Below are 13,717 nucleotides of genomic sequence, written 5' to 3' on the forward strand. Positions count from 1 at the left end.
CTAGCAGATGGTATAAGTTACTCACAAGTCCACAACCGCACAACATCATTGTTCCACATCTTACCATAAACCACTACAAAATTTTACATAAAAATTGGCCAAACAATTTGAACGTTTGCTCAGTAGCTTTCACATCGGGTGTAACATTAGCATTATAGGTATAACTTTAGCTGTGTTAGCCAATGTTTACAACAACTCCGCACTTGAACAGTCTGTGAAGTTACATTGCCGTGTTTATTTTAAATATAATTCACAACCAATAAAGCAAACTTACAGGTTGTGATTGTAAATTTTCAGGCCCAAACAGAGTCGGAGTTGCATCGTCTTTTAGGACTAAACGTTGAACTGTTGCCGGTGTTCTGACGATCTATGCTGCCTTGCCAAAAAATGCTACCATAGCGCAAATCGATAGACTCAGCTCTACTCGGCCCTGCTCCGTTTCGTCATAGCGACGCCACACACAACTGCCGCGACGTAATGTTCAATGCGACACACACACCAGCGATCCACACAGCTGTCTCTTTTTTAAGTTAAAACGTTTCAACATTCCTCAGAATGTAAAGACAGATAAGCGGTATGAAAACCTTCCAGCTGTGTTTTCCTCTGCTGTTGTTGCTGCAGCGGTCTGTGTGACGGCGGGAGCAGAGGGCTCTGTGAGCGGGCGGCTGGCCGGCCTCACACGCTCCTCCCGCGGGTTGGCACAGGCTTCCCCCTCCTCAATTCTCCTCAATTCCGAAAATATTCAAGCACATCTTTCAATTCTCGTAAAACTGTCAATATTCGAAATCTACACAGCTGATTTCTCACCTCAAAACTTCTCAGAAGTGGATTTAGTGATGAAATTCCATACGAAAACTGTAAAATATAAAACTTTCTGTTGCTGGCCTCTGTCTGGTGCAGCAATGATGATGCAGTGAATAGTGACGATTCTCTCTGACCAATTAGCAGTCTGTCGTGTTTTCACGTTACATTTTAGTATCCCTCAGCTCGCTTGGAACCTTGACGGAGGTGGTGAAAAAGTACCTGGAAGCAGGTACAGGTACAACATTTCTGCAATGAAAAGCAAAAAGTATAATACCACCTCTTTAAAATTATTTGTCTTTCCACTTTTGAGATATTAAGTTGCCTGCTGTTGCTTAAGATACCAAATTGTTAGAATACTAAAACTAATGACACACATGGTAGATCACACGTGTGTGTTTTTGTTTATTTTAATTACCAAAAAGTAGGGAAACAAAAAGAGTCCCTTCTCTTCAGTACTGTGTTGTTTCTCTCAGCGATAAGGCACAGTGATGACAGCAGAGCTATGGCAGGGCAGCAGGGACAAATTACACATTAGAGGAGCATCAGATGAAATATGAAGCATCTTAATCGTACTTGGATCTACTGAATGTCTTATCTTGTGAACAACAGCCTCGGATGATATATGAGGTTAACTTAATCAAACCAGGAGGCCTGAATGTCTGTATAATTATCAACACCCTGATATGAAACACAAGGTGACCTCGTCTTGCATGGGTTGCAGCCTCCTGATTCACAGTGAAATATGAGGTGCATCTCATCTTGCCAGTTTCCATCACCTTGAATCATTACATTGTTAGCGACATACTCCAGGGACATCAGCTGAACCTCAGCAACAGTTTCAGTCTGCGGTTTCCTGATGGCTAGCAGCCCACAGTCACCACACTAGTCTCACAAGTGGACAGTATCATATCCTCTCCCCTGAGCAGATGTCCTATTGAGAAATGACTCACTGAAGCCTAAATCACCCTGGGCTACCAATACCTTGTTTCGTACTGCTATCAGAGAGGCCAGTACCCAGTGAGGGTTTCCTGTTGATCTCACAGCATGCTCCAGTTAGCCTACTCTGTTCAGACTCCAGGTTTTAATATGCAGAAACTAAAATAAACCAAATTGAATCATAACAATTTAAAGCAAAGGAAACTTTAGCTGGAGCTTTTCTTTCAATATCAGCAGAACAGGACTGTCACCACTTTCCACACCCATTTGCATTACTTTATTTCTTTATATATCTGCAGCATGTATAATTTCTTGCAACATACCTGTCAGGGCCCGTATTTATCAAGCTTCTCAGAATTACTCATAAGAACACTGCTAAGAACAGACTTAAGAGTTAGTAAAAATTCTTGGCTCAAAGCTGTACTTAAAAGTTAGTTATCAAGCATCGTAGTCCTAATTTGAGTGAAGTGTAGTACTAAATCTTAAGTGTCAGTCTTAGTGCTGATTTGCGGCACAGCAAAGTGTCGCAAATCAGCACTAAGACTGAGACAGGATTTTGGATGACGATGTCGCTAATGACCAATCACTGAATAGATTTCCTTATTTAAAAATATTCTCAGATAAATTCACATTGAATGGTGAAATTCCTAAGAGGAGTTTATGTTCAACACACATTTAACAATAAAGATTTTTCAAGAGAATACATTATGATATAGGCCTACACATTAATAAATGAAAGATAAAAACAAAGTTTATCTTTATATGAGCGCCATCAAATGCGTCTACTGCTCCTGTGAAGCCGGCTATTTGCATGAACTGTGTTTGCTTCTGTCGGATTACGGGGTGTGTTGTTGGGAAGTCGATTAAGCACATGACAATGTGTGGAGCTCTGAAGCTGAAGTGCTATAATTGTTTCCATTACTTTTCGGCTTATTGATGGTTGTGACGGCCAAAATCATCAGCATTGCTGCGTTTGTCCTGTGGCAAATAAACAAAAGCATCATCATCACCTTCAATTTAACTGAAAACGCATTACTGTATAAAGTCAGTGGTGAGATGACGTCCCTCACCAACTTGCTGACAGAGTTTATGCCTGACAGCTCCTAACCACTTGAGAGACCTCTGGAGCTGTCTTAAATAACTGGGAGAGTAAGAGTGATTCTTAGCTTTAAGAAATTTGATAACTTGCTTTTATTCTTAAGTTTAAAAGTAGGAGTAAATTTCATGGATTCTCAGCACTTAAGACTAAAATGGCACTTTGAGAAGCTTAATAAATACCGGCCCAGATCTTTACTATTTCAAGAAAAAATCTATGTTTAAATCACTGCTAAAACCATATAATTACATAATATAAAATATATACCCATACATTTAAATGCTCTTTTTGACTCTTTATCACATTTAGTTCAGTTCGACAACAGATGATGGAGAATAAAGGGCCAGAATTAATGGTTCACATCACTAAACATCACATTTGTAATTAAATTTAAATGTTTTTTTCCCGAAGTTTATGACCCCATCTGAGTGTTATTTTAACCAGAGTGCCAAGTGAAGTGATACCTCAATGCAGTAATCGTAATTAAAACTTCTACTTATAAAGTCAAATGGGGCTAAAAGTAAAATATTAGACCAAAATTGAGTCTCTCTTTAAGCTGCGGTGTTTTAGTTAGAAACTTTCCTCTCCACAGCCACATGGGGAGAATCTCTGTTAAGAAGCCCTCATTAAAATAATCTCCAGTGGAGAATTTCACCCCAGATGACTGTTTCAGTTTTTCACTGAAAGTATGGTCGCTCATTTCTCCCACTGAGCTGGTGAGATGAAACATAAAAGGAAAGCTGGACACTGTTCCAAATTCAGATATCACAACAGTTTCTGACTTCTACACTGAGAACATAATGACACAAAAGTCAAACTTAGTGAGTCATTTTAAAGTTTTAGTCTATCACTCTAGTGAGGCAGTAAAAACATTTTACCCACAATGAATAAGAGAAATATGTTGGTTGTTTCAGATCGACCAAAATACCAGAGAAGACTTCAACTTGACATCTGACGGAGAATTCAACGCCATCAAGTCACTGGTGTTGGGCAAAGTGCACGGTAAGTGAGGAGGTAGTAAAAGCAGAGACGAGGCCTTTTCAGTTAGAGAGCACTCATAGCTTTGAGATGACTGGCCTCATCCGACACTCAGCATGTGCTTTCTTTCTCTGAAAATCTACAGAAATAAATGCAGCCACTTAGTATGATAAAGTGATTCATATTTTTTTATCTCAGTGGTAAGTAGTGCTGAGTCAAGATAAGTAAACAGAAAACTACTTCAGCAGATAATGAAGTTGGATTTAGCAATATGATGTATAAGTTTTTGTGTTACACTTTAAAATGAGGTTCACATCTAGAACATGTGAGCAGTTGATGCTTACTTATTATTACTGCAGGAAACACATCTTGGGCCTTTCAGTTATGTTTTGTTGTTATGTTATGTTCTCTCTAGCATCCAGATCACGCTGATACCCAGTAATTAGAAAAAGGTTAAGGTCATACAGATTGATGAAAGACCAACTGTCATTTACTTCGTACTTAAATAATCCTTTTTTTTCTTGTGACTGACTGATAAATAGATGACTTCAGAGTCTAGTCTTAACTTAAAAAAATGAAAAAATGTCAACATTAGTAAATTATGGTCGTTAGAAATGCACAATGTAGTAAAATGCTCAGTAAAAAGCTCAGCTGTAATCCAGGGAGTCAGACTTTTTGGTCAACACTCTACCTGCCCGTTACAGGAGTGAACAGGAGTCCATTTAATAGATACCTTATTGCAAAGTGTCACCAACCCGCGTTGTTTTACTACCATGCTTTATCCACTTAGCTGTGTAGTCCTGGACTGGGACCTGTAGGACAGACCAGGGATGAGACAGTAATTCGCTCTGTCATGGCTTCATCACAGACGGACTGAGATATTAAGCTCTTAATAACATGAGGGGCTGAGAGGCCGCAGGCTGCAGTCAGTCAGTGCTCTGATAAGACAAAGACACAGCAACCGCACTGTCAGTTTAAAAGGAAACACACTGGCTATTAGAAATAAAACATGAGTCGGCTATTTAAAAAGGCTTTCATCAGTACAACAAAGTCTTTTTCAATTTCTTGCATTTAGAAGTTTCTTACTGAAGTGGCCCTTTACTGGAGTCTTGCAACAGAGTGCAGTTTAAGAAAACGTGCAGCCGTTTGTTTGTGGTAATGCAAACTATGTATTTTCAGACAGATACATACATCAGTTCATTGTACTAAGTTTGAACCTTTTTAAAAATGACACATCAGCAGGTCATTATTTTCCGTTTTCATGGATATGATGTAGCTTGTTTAGTTACATATTTCTTGTGGTCAGCATTGCAGTGGTTGTGAAGCCAACCTCAGAAAAGGTTCATTGGATCCCACATGAGCAAGCACTACTTTTCTTTTGATTAAATTCAACATAGGCTTTCACTAGCTGTAATTGGTTTCAGAAGCTTATTATAATTATGCTTGAAATTTATGATTAGAGCACTGCCATATTTCAGCATGAAATTGATCAAAATTAAAAAAAATCAGTTGGTTAATATAAAAAATACTGGTTTAAGCCTTCAAATATCCATATCTGTTCAAATATAATTTAACACAGTTAAAAGTGATTAAATGTCATAATAAAACTAAATAAATAGACACTTTATGTGAGGCTACTTCACCACATATCTTATGGACCACCCAATACAAAGTCTCCAAGATCATTTGTCTTTTTGGCAGTAAAGCTCCAGTACCACGTTGCAACTCAGCTCGGTGTGTTTTAACCCCGTCATGTCAGCATGTGACCTCCTCACACCTGTCAAACCAGAGAGTGAGATCAGGATCAGAAAAGCAGCAGCGAAGTGGAGTTTCTGTCGTTTACTGCCGACCCTGTCATCCATCAGCCTTACTAATGGACCCGGAAGGAATACAGAGCGACAGAGGGAGAGAGGTGATGGAGTGAATCAGCTGAGAGGAGCTTACAGGCTGCAGTAATGTTTCCTGCTGCTCTCATCAACATGCAGATGTGTGCTGGTAAAACCACAGTCACCTCTCAGTCATCTGAACAGACACTGATGCAGCGGTTTACAGCGGTAATGTGGCGTTCACAGCTGCTGTTTACACTGCTGGGGAATGATGAAGGGATTTAAATCAATAAAAATGCACACAATGAGGCAAGAGTGCAAATCTGTCTTGAGGAGTGATAAATGCACAATGGAAGCTGAGGGTGTCATTTGTCATTCTTTCTGATCAGATGGTGGATCCTGACTTGATGTCAGTTTGTATCCTGCTGCTGCACTGGTGTAAACAAACTATATATATATATATATATATATGAACATAATTAAATTAGAAGTAAAGTTATATATAACCAACTGGTTTAATATTTGTGCCATGCTGAGAAACTGAAGGAAAGTGAAGAGCAGAAAATGTTTTTACATTCTTTCGTTTGTGGCTCATTTATACAGTTCTCAAATCATTCCATTTCTTTCTACAGGGTCTGATGATTTAGACGCAGATCTGGCCAGGGTGGCAGCTCTCGGTTTTACCGGTTGCATCTCAGTAGTCCACTTTAACTCCATCAGCCCTTTGAAAGCTGCTCTGCTCCACCCAGACACCAGCCCTGTCATCATCACCGGACCTTTAGTCCAGTCCAACTGTGGCTCCTCGGGTTCAGCCAATCCCTATGCAGCAGAGAACACACACCACCTGTCAGGTAAGAGAAGGAATGGGTTGGTTAGGTCTTAGAAATTTAATATCATACTTGGTATGATGGTGAGGAAACTAATTAGGGCTAAGTTTCTCTTTGTTGTTTTGTCAAACAAGAGCAAAGCGCAAATGTCAAAACATCATATATCAAAAATGGTGTCCATTATGTGTTTTGACTGTTTATTTGTAGCATTGAAACTTCTAATAGCTGTGGTCCTGCAAATTTAGTCAATCCTAGAAGTTGCAATTATAAAGGCACATTGCAATAAGGAGGTCATATTATGCTTTTTGGCTTCTTTCCCTTTCCTTTATTGTGTTATATATCTTGTTTGTGCATGTAATAGGTTTGCAAAGTAAAAGAAAAGTCCACCTGAAAGGGAGTCTCCCACAGAAAACACTGTCCATAGCTTGATTTTAGTCCAGACTTTACTTCCATAACCTATCTGCGTCACTATGTAACACGCGTCATGATGCTCGCCTAGCGGCTAGTCAGGCACTCCCTCAAAAACACTGGTGGAGAAACACACTGAGCTGCAGCACACAAAGTGACAAGACACCCACCTGCTGCCTCCCCTCACCCCCACACTCCCTACCTTAGATACCCTCCAGCCAGTCAATAGACATAAAGTTGTTACTGTGATGTAGAGACAGTGCAGGGTTAAAACTTTACGTATGAAAGATCATTATTGTTACAGATTAATAACTCACCACATTGAAACTCTTGCTCCAGTCTAGGTTGCGAAGCTGGTTTGGGAACATGTACAGCTGATCAGGACCACCCTACTCTGACTCCGATTGGCTAGTATTCCTTAACTAGGTACTGCACATGTGCAACTCCCAAAAAAGATCAGGTAGAAGTTAGATATTTTGTAGCTAAAAGGGAGTGGCCAACTCCCAGGGTGAAAAGAGGTGCTGCAGTATTAGAAAATATATGTAGTTTTTTGAAAATTAAACCATTTTCCGGTTCAACCCCTAAATAAAATGATTAACCTGAAAATAAGCATAATATGACCACTTTAAAAAGACATACAAAACTGAATGTAGAAGCTTGATCTGGATCACTGGCTTCATAAAACACAATTAAAAGGATGAGGCTGGTGATATTTTCAAATTTTTTTTATCAAAAAGACAAAAACAAATAAACCAATGTATCCTGCTAACAAGTATTGCTTATTTAGCCAAAGCCTGATACAGCTTTTCATCTGTGCTGCAGAGCTCCATTGTTAACTGATTAAAAACACACTGTTGCACTAGGTGACACGTTCCGTCATTAACATAACACTGTAGAGTAAATATGAGTCACACAGTCCTGCTGCCAAATAATACTCACGAGAGCACCAAAGGTTTAATAATCAGCTGCTGAAAGTAGTCCCAACAAATACAACGTAACATTTCTTTAAAAACAACAGTCCCCAGCTGTTTTAGAACAATGAATGAATGGGCTTGGGGGAGTGACTCACACAGAGAAGGGACCCAGAAGTATTTAGAGATGGATTAATGCCTTGTTTGTTTTGGTCTTTTCATTTGATATGTTGACAATATGCAAATGCAGAATATCGTCAGCTTTAAAGAAGAAGCCCACAGTCAATACAGCCACAATGACAACAATTGGAATGTTGTGCAGCCAGACTGGAAGTCATTAAAGCATCTTTGGCTAACTTGTCAAGCCTGAAGCCCTTATTATGTAGTATGACAAGCTTCACTTCTCCGCTAGTTCAGACGTGCGAAGGTATTTGCTTCTAACACTTTAACTACAGAACAGCCATTAGTTTGCAAATGGAGCAACACCGCAGCGTCTGATGGCGCAATTGGTCCGGAGCCAACAATACAGCTTTTATATTTATAAAAATTTATATTTCTTAGGACAGATGTTGAAATCCACTGTAGTTAATGGTTCTACAAAACTGTCTAAAGAGTAGAGTTGCATGCATCTCTTGTTGTCTTTCCATTTCGGTGTGCCAAAATTGCATGAAAGCTGCTTTTCCAGCTCATGAGAGGCTCATTAATCACATACAGTATCCTCCTTGTTTTGTGGAGACTAATGACAGTGTGATCAATGCTTTAATTAATTTGGACCACAGAGGGGAAAGTTTCCTTTGGGATTTCCTTCCTTGGGGCTCGTTCTCTTGCAGTTTGTCATGCTTTATTAGAGTCATTTGAAGAGCTGTTGTGTTATACCCTGTCTACTCTGAATGATGATGTTCTGATCTTGTCTCTGGCCCTCTTTCTGATCTGATCTGTTTTTGTCATTTATCCTTTCATTTCCTATTCTTCTTCTTCTCTTTACTGGTTCTTTTTGGTTCCTTTCCTCTGTCTTCCTCCTCCCCTCCAACACTATTCATTATCTTTCTCTGCTGTAGACCAGTCTGGTTCAGGTCAACCTTTAGTCAATGCCATCAGGACTGACTCAGCTCTTATTGGAGGTACTGGACCGTTTTAACCGTATTTCACTGTAATGCAGCCGGCCTCACCTTCATTCACTGGTACAACACCTGGATTTGTTTTTGGTACACAGCAACAATCACCATCAAGTCAATCATGCTGATTTTCATCTATCAAATGTTAATATTTAATGTATTTGGTGTATTTTCTTTTTTTAAGTGACAAGGTTTACAGGTTACACATCACCTTTGCTGTGGTGAACAAAGTTGTCCAAGAAAGAGTAAAGTGGTGTGCCAGGCAAGAGTCCATTTAAAACTAATTTAAAACTTTGTTGCTCTGCCAGCACAGATTGATTCAAAGTGAAGACTGAAATGGTTCAATCTATAATCGTGTAGATAGAAAAGGTGAGACACAGAGAAAAGTCATTTAAAACTGTCCATTAAACTGGCCTGGCTCTGTCTCAGTGCACAAAGGGCAGCTCACCTAATTAAACCTATGCACGAATGACTTGCTGATAGGAAAACTTTTTTGCTGTTATCTTAAAAGCACGGCCTTTTTATTATGTAATGTAGTATAAAAATTTTCAGATGTATTTTGGGAATATGAGGGCAGGTTTCATTTAAATGGAATTCCAAATGTGATTAACGGGAAATAATAGCCCAATACATTCAAAAGATTTAAAATGGTGTTTACAGGTACAGTGTGCAAGATACGTCCAGAATTAGAGTATGATGAATTAGTGATGAATCAGTCAGCTAATCGGACAGCTAACTACAGCAGTTAGTAGCAATTATGACCTTGTATGTGATATGCTGACCCCAATTATATGTTGTCTCAGTTCTTACTCATTGTACCTTTAATGTACTTGAAAGATCAGCAAGATAATTAAAACATTAGGAAATTAAATGGTGTGTGAAGCACTCATACATATTAAAATTTGAAAATCATCTGATATCTCAGCCTTTTACATTTTGAAATCCCTCTACCTTGCAGGTGTCATAGCAGTGGTGATCTTTGTGATTGTGACTGGCCTAGCAATAACTGCCAGATTCCTCTACCGGAAGAAAGAGACTTATCGAAACCAGGAGGTGAAAAGGGTCAAACAGGAGGACAGCCCAGATTTCCCATTCAACAACCAGACTGACTCCCAGAATGTCTCTGGTGAAAACCCAAAGGAGTATTTCATTTAACTGGAGGCCTGATGAACTGGTGGTTTGGTTTTTGGAACAGAAGTTGCTCCAAACATCTAGTCATGCCTCAGGACTTTACACTGCATTCAGAACCACTCAGACACTTTACTGGCAGAAGTGGCTCCATAGCATGTTGAGGCAAGAAAGAACAATTGTTGTCTTTCTGCTGCTTTACTGTAAATTGTGAATACATTGATACAAACAGGCAACAGTGTTATGTCTTATGAGGTGTTGATATCCTTGATTCACCTGTAAATATTAAAAACTGTAAATGTTTAATGAATGTCTTTGTAACAATCTCTGGCTAACACCACTTTGTCATATTGAAATGTTGGAAATAATGGCGTATCGGTATTTTTATGGTGTATGGGTAGGGAAAATGTGAAGCTACACCTTATTGTGGTTGGGTTTCTCTAAGAGAGAGAGAGAGAGATGCGTACTTGTATTGAGAGAACTTGCAGGATGTTGTTAATTTATAGCCTTGAAGTTCTGTAGGGTTTTGATCCTATGGTTTTAACCACCTTTTACTAGGCCACCCTCCAGGGATATTTTACAATGTCCTCAACTTTGAACAATTTTTTCTCCCACCATCCCTCCCACTTGCTTTTAACCCCTATCACATTCTAAGATGTTTGGTGGGAAAATAACTTTTTTCCCCCCTTCCACCACGTTACAACTATTATTCCAAATTTATAAAGTTATTCATGGGTTTACTTAGCTTTAAAGTTTTAATCCCTCAATTAGCTATAATCAGAATGTTTTATAAAAATGTATCAAATGACAGTGTGAAATGAGTCACTTGTAGCCATAAACACAATTATCATCCAAATCTGCAGCTTCTCTCGACTTTATGGAGTTTTATAGTGAGTTTCTGCTCATTCTTTAGCTGTCCAACAGCAACTGTCCTGTTTTGGTTTACTCTCACAACATAATTTTTAGCCGCAGCAGGCAGCTGTTTTTTGGAAAAAAGCTCTAATAAGCGACAGTACACTACTAACTCAGCACCCAACAGCAGACCGTTAGAGACTATCTGGTGAAAATCTGTCATTTAGTCATTCAAAAAAACTAAGTTAAAACAGAGTGAATATTGGACTCACCAGGTGGCCAGAAACATAACTCCAAATGAATGATATTGTTCTGGAACTGCTAGATGTGGTTGTTAGAAACTGTTTGCTAATAAGTTTTGCTGTATGATTCTAAAAAGGGGAAGCTATGTCAATGTTGTTTACAACTACAACTCTGATGTTTGGGATGTTAGCAAACACTCCTCAGGCAGCAACTTTGTCAGAAATACAAGAGCAACTGGTGTAGCTCTTTACAGTACAGTCAAACAGACTCATGTTTTAGGTAGGCATAAGGGGGCAATTTGAATCCAAGTTGGGAACAGCACACCCCACCACTAACAATTACAATAGCTAAAGGTATATAAAAACGTAAATACATTGAAAGGCCATTGCTGAAAAAATTACAACCATTAAATAGTATTAAATATGTGTTTTGATTCCATGAAAATCTTTCACTTAAGTTTTGTTTGTAGTTTTTTTGGATGTACACAGCAAGTAGAACAGTAACTAGGTTTCTAGTCTATATTCTGAATTAATTTGTAAGAACTTTATGTGAATGATTGTTTGAAAGTTTGAGGGTTTTGAGGGTTTCATAATTAGGGTAGTGGCAGACAGACAATAGGCATTTAGTTTGTTACCCTTCTTTCTTTTCTAAACATGATGGCATTGGCAGAAAACCCAGTCCTGAACCTTGATAATTTCTAGACTTATCACATGGGTGGTTCCCTTAAGTCTTTACATCTAGTTCATTTTCCTATTTTCGACCCTGACTTAAAAGTTTTTTCTCCCTGCTGCATGCTGCCTGCTGAGTGCTTCCTCTCCCAGCTCTCTGAATGTCTCTAACAGTAAAGCTTTTAACACTGACAGCAGCATATACTCTAACACTGTGGCAGTCTGTCACCTCGTTCACCGCATGCAGAGACAGTTAATATGTTTTTGAAATGCTAATCTGCTTCGGTCTGACAGGTGGATTGTAACTCAGTGAAAAGCAGAGAAATGATCAGGATGAGACAGAAAGATAATCCGAGAGAAAGTGTCAAGCAGAAATGGATGTAATGAAAACAGAAATTCTGATATTAACACTGAAAATGAAGCAAATCCCTCCCCGTGTGTTAATGCAGCTCATGTGTAAAGACTGCTGCTGATAGAGGGAGGATGAGAAGCAGAAAGAGGATCCACAGCAGCTGTTTGTTAAACACACACTGCCGTCTCTCTCCGAGAACCCCAAAGCACAGATGGCATTTTAATGACAAAAGTTGCTAAAACTTAATCTTATTGTGCATGTCTATTTTATCACCCCGCAACCAGGAGTGAAGGCATTGTTTTCTGATGTGTTTCTGTCTGTGGCGTTAACAAGTAATTACAGTTTGAGTCGACATCAGCAAATAAATAAGCAGATGGGTGGCAACACACTCAACTAATAACCCATTATCTTTACCTTTGTCATCTTCTGATAAAGGGTTACTTGAGGTGAAGAACAAAAAAAACAGTCATTTGTTACAAAATTGAGTCATGTTTCACTTTTGAAGAAATGCACACAGAAATGTTATTGGTTTACCTTTGGTCAGATTTTACAATGACACTTAGCTATCAATTTTCAGGTTCAGTATTACTGTGAAACAGTGACAAAACTGTTCAGAATATTTAGACCTGCATATATGCATCGAAAAGCATTTTGACATTAAATTTTAGCAAACCGGTTTTCTGGCAAGGTTTGTAGTTAAGCTGAATGGTTCTCAGTATAACTATAATAATGTAATGGTACATAGTATTGGTGATTGGTGAATATTTACAGTGATGTCAGTGAGTTTGAGTGACATGCCATTAAATTAAACAAGATCTGGGAAGGTTTTAACCATATTCTGGTTCTTTGGTTGTGGACAAAATCCGTTTTGATGAAAATAAAATGTTTTTTTTCCAGCGACTGTGTATGCTTTTTATTTTAATTTGGATTATAACCCCAAACTATTCATAAGGATAAAAAAATATTTAAGATATTATATGCAGTCAAACAGCTAAAAAAACTCAAAAGTGCTCAATAAATGTTTTGTATCAAAAGTAGAGTATTTAGCTTAAATCAATAATCAGAAATTTGACACTCTACACACTGAAAATTGTTACTGAACTGATTTGTTTGGAAAAATTGAAAAGACTAATCACTGAGCTCTTTTGTTTCTCCATTGCATGAATTAGATACACACTGCAGGTATAATTAAAGCCCCTTTTCCACTGCACGGTACCAGCTCGCCTCCACTCTACTAGCCTTTTTTTGGTTTTCCATTGGGGAAAAGTTGTACCTGTACCTGCTACCAGGTACTTTCTTTCGTATCCCCTCCGAGGTTCTAAGTAAGCTGAGGGATACTTAAATGTGACGTGAAACACAGCAGACTACTGATTGGTCCAAGAGAATCCTCACCATTCACTGCATCATCAGTGCGCGCCCCATACAGAGGCCAGCAACAGAAAGTTTTATATTTTACAGTTTTAGTATGTAATTTCATCACTAAATCCACTTCGGAGAAGTTTCGAGATGAGAAATCAGCTGTGTAGATTTCCAATATTGAAAGTTTTCGGAGTTGAGGAGCTCCGCAAATGGC

The 13,717-nt window shown here is 38.7% G+C and overlaps 1 protein-coding gene across 5 annotated transcripts in view; it reads left to right on the forward strand.

The window, feature by feature from the left end:
* The window catches only part of LOC123972662 (contactin-associated protein-like 4), a 122,340-nt gene extending 109,353 nt beyond the window's left edge, over window positions 1-12,987 (forward strand). The window contains exons 21-24 of one of the 5 annotated variants that reach the window (XM_046052230.1): window positions 3,751-3,838; window positions 6,273-6,491; window positions 8,845-8,907; window positions 9,860-12,987. In XM_046052230.1, coding sequence (XP_045908186.1) covers window positions 3,751-3,838; window positions 6,273-6,491; window positions 8,845-8,907; window positions 9,860-10,056 — 567 coding nt within the window. In that variant the 3' untranslated portion in view covers window positions 10,057-12,987. Of the gene's footprint in view, window positions 1-3,750; window positions 3,839-5,679; window positions 5,870-6,272; window positions 6,492-8,844; window positions 8,908-9,859 lie in introns of those variants that run through there. The other 4 variants (XM_046052231.1, XM_046052233.1, XM_046052232.1 and 1 more) reach the window with 4 other exon arrangements.
* The last annotated feature ends 730 nt before the right edge of the window (window positions 12,988-13,717 follow it).

Source organism: Micropterus dolomieu, linkage group LG06 (assembly GCF_021292245.1).
Source record: "Micropterus dolomieu isolate WLL.071019.BEF.003 ecotype Adirondacks linkage group LG06, ASM2129224v1, whole genome shotgun sequence".
NCBI lineage: Eukaryota > Metazoa > Chordata > Actinopteri > Centrarchiformes > Centrarchidae > Micropterus > Micropterus dolomieu.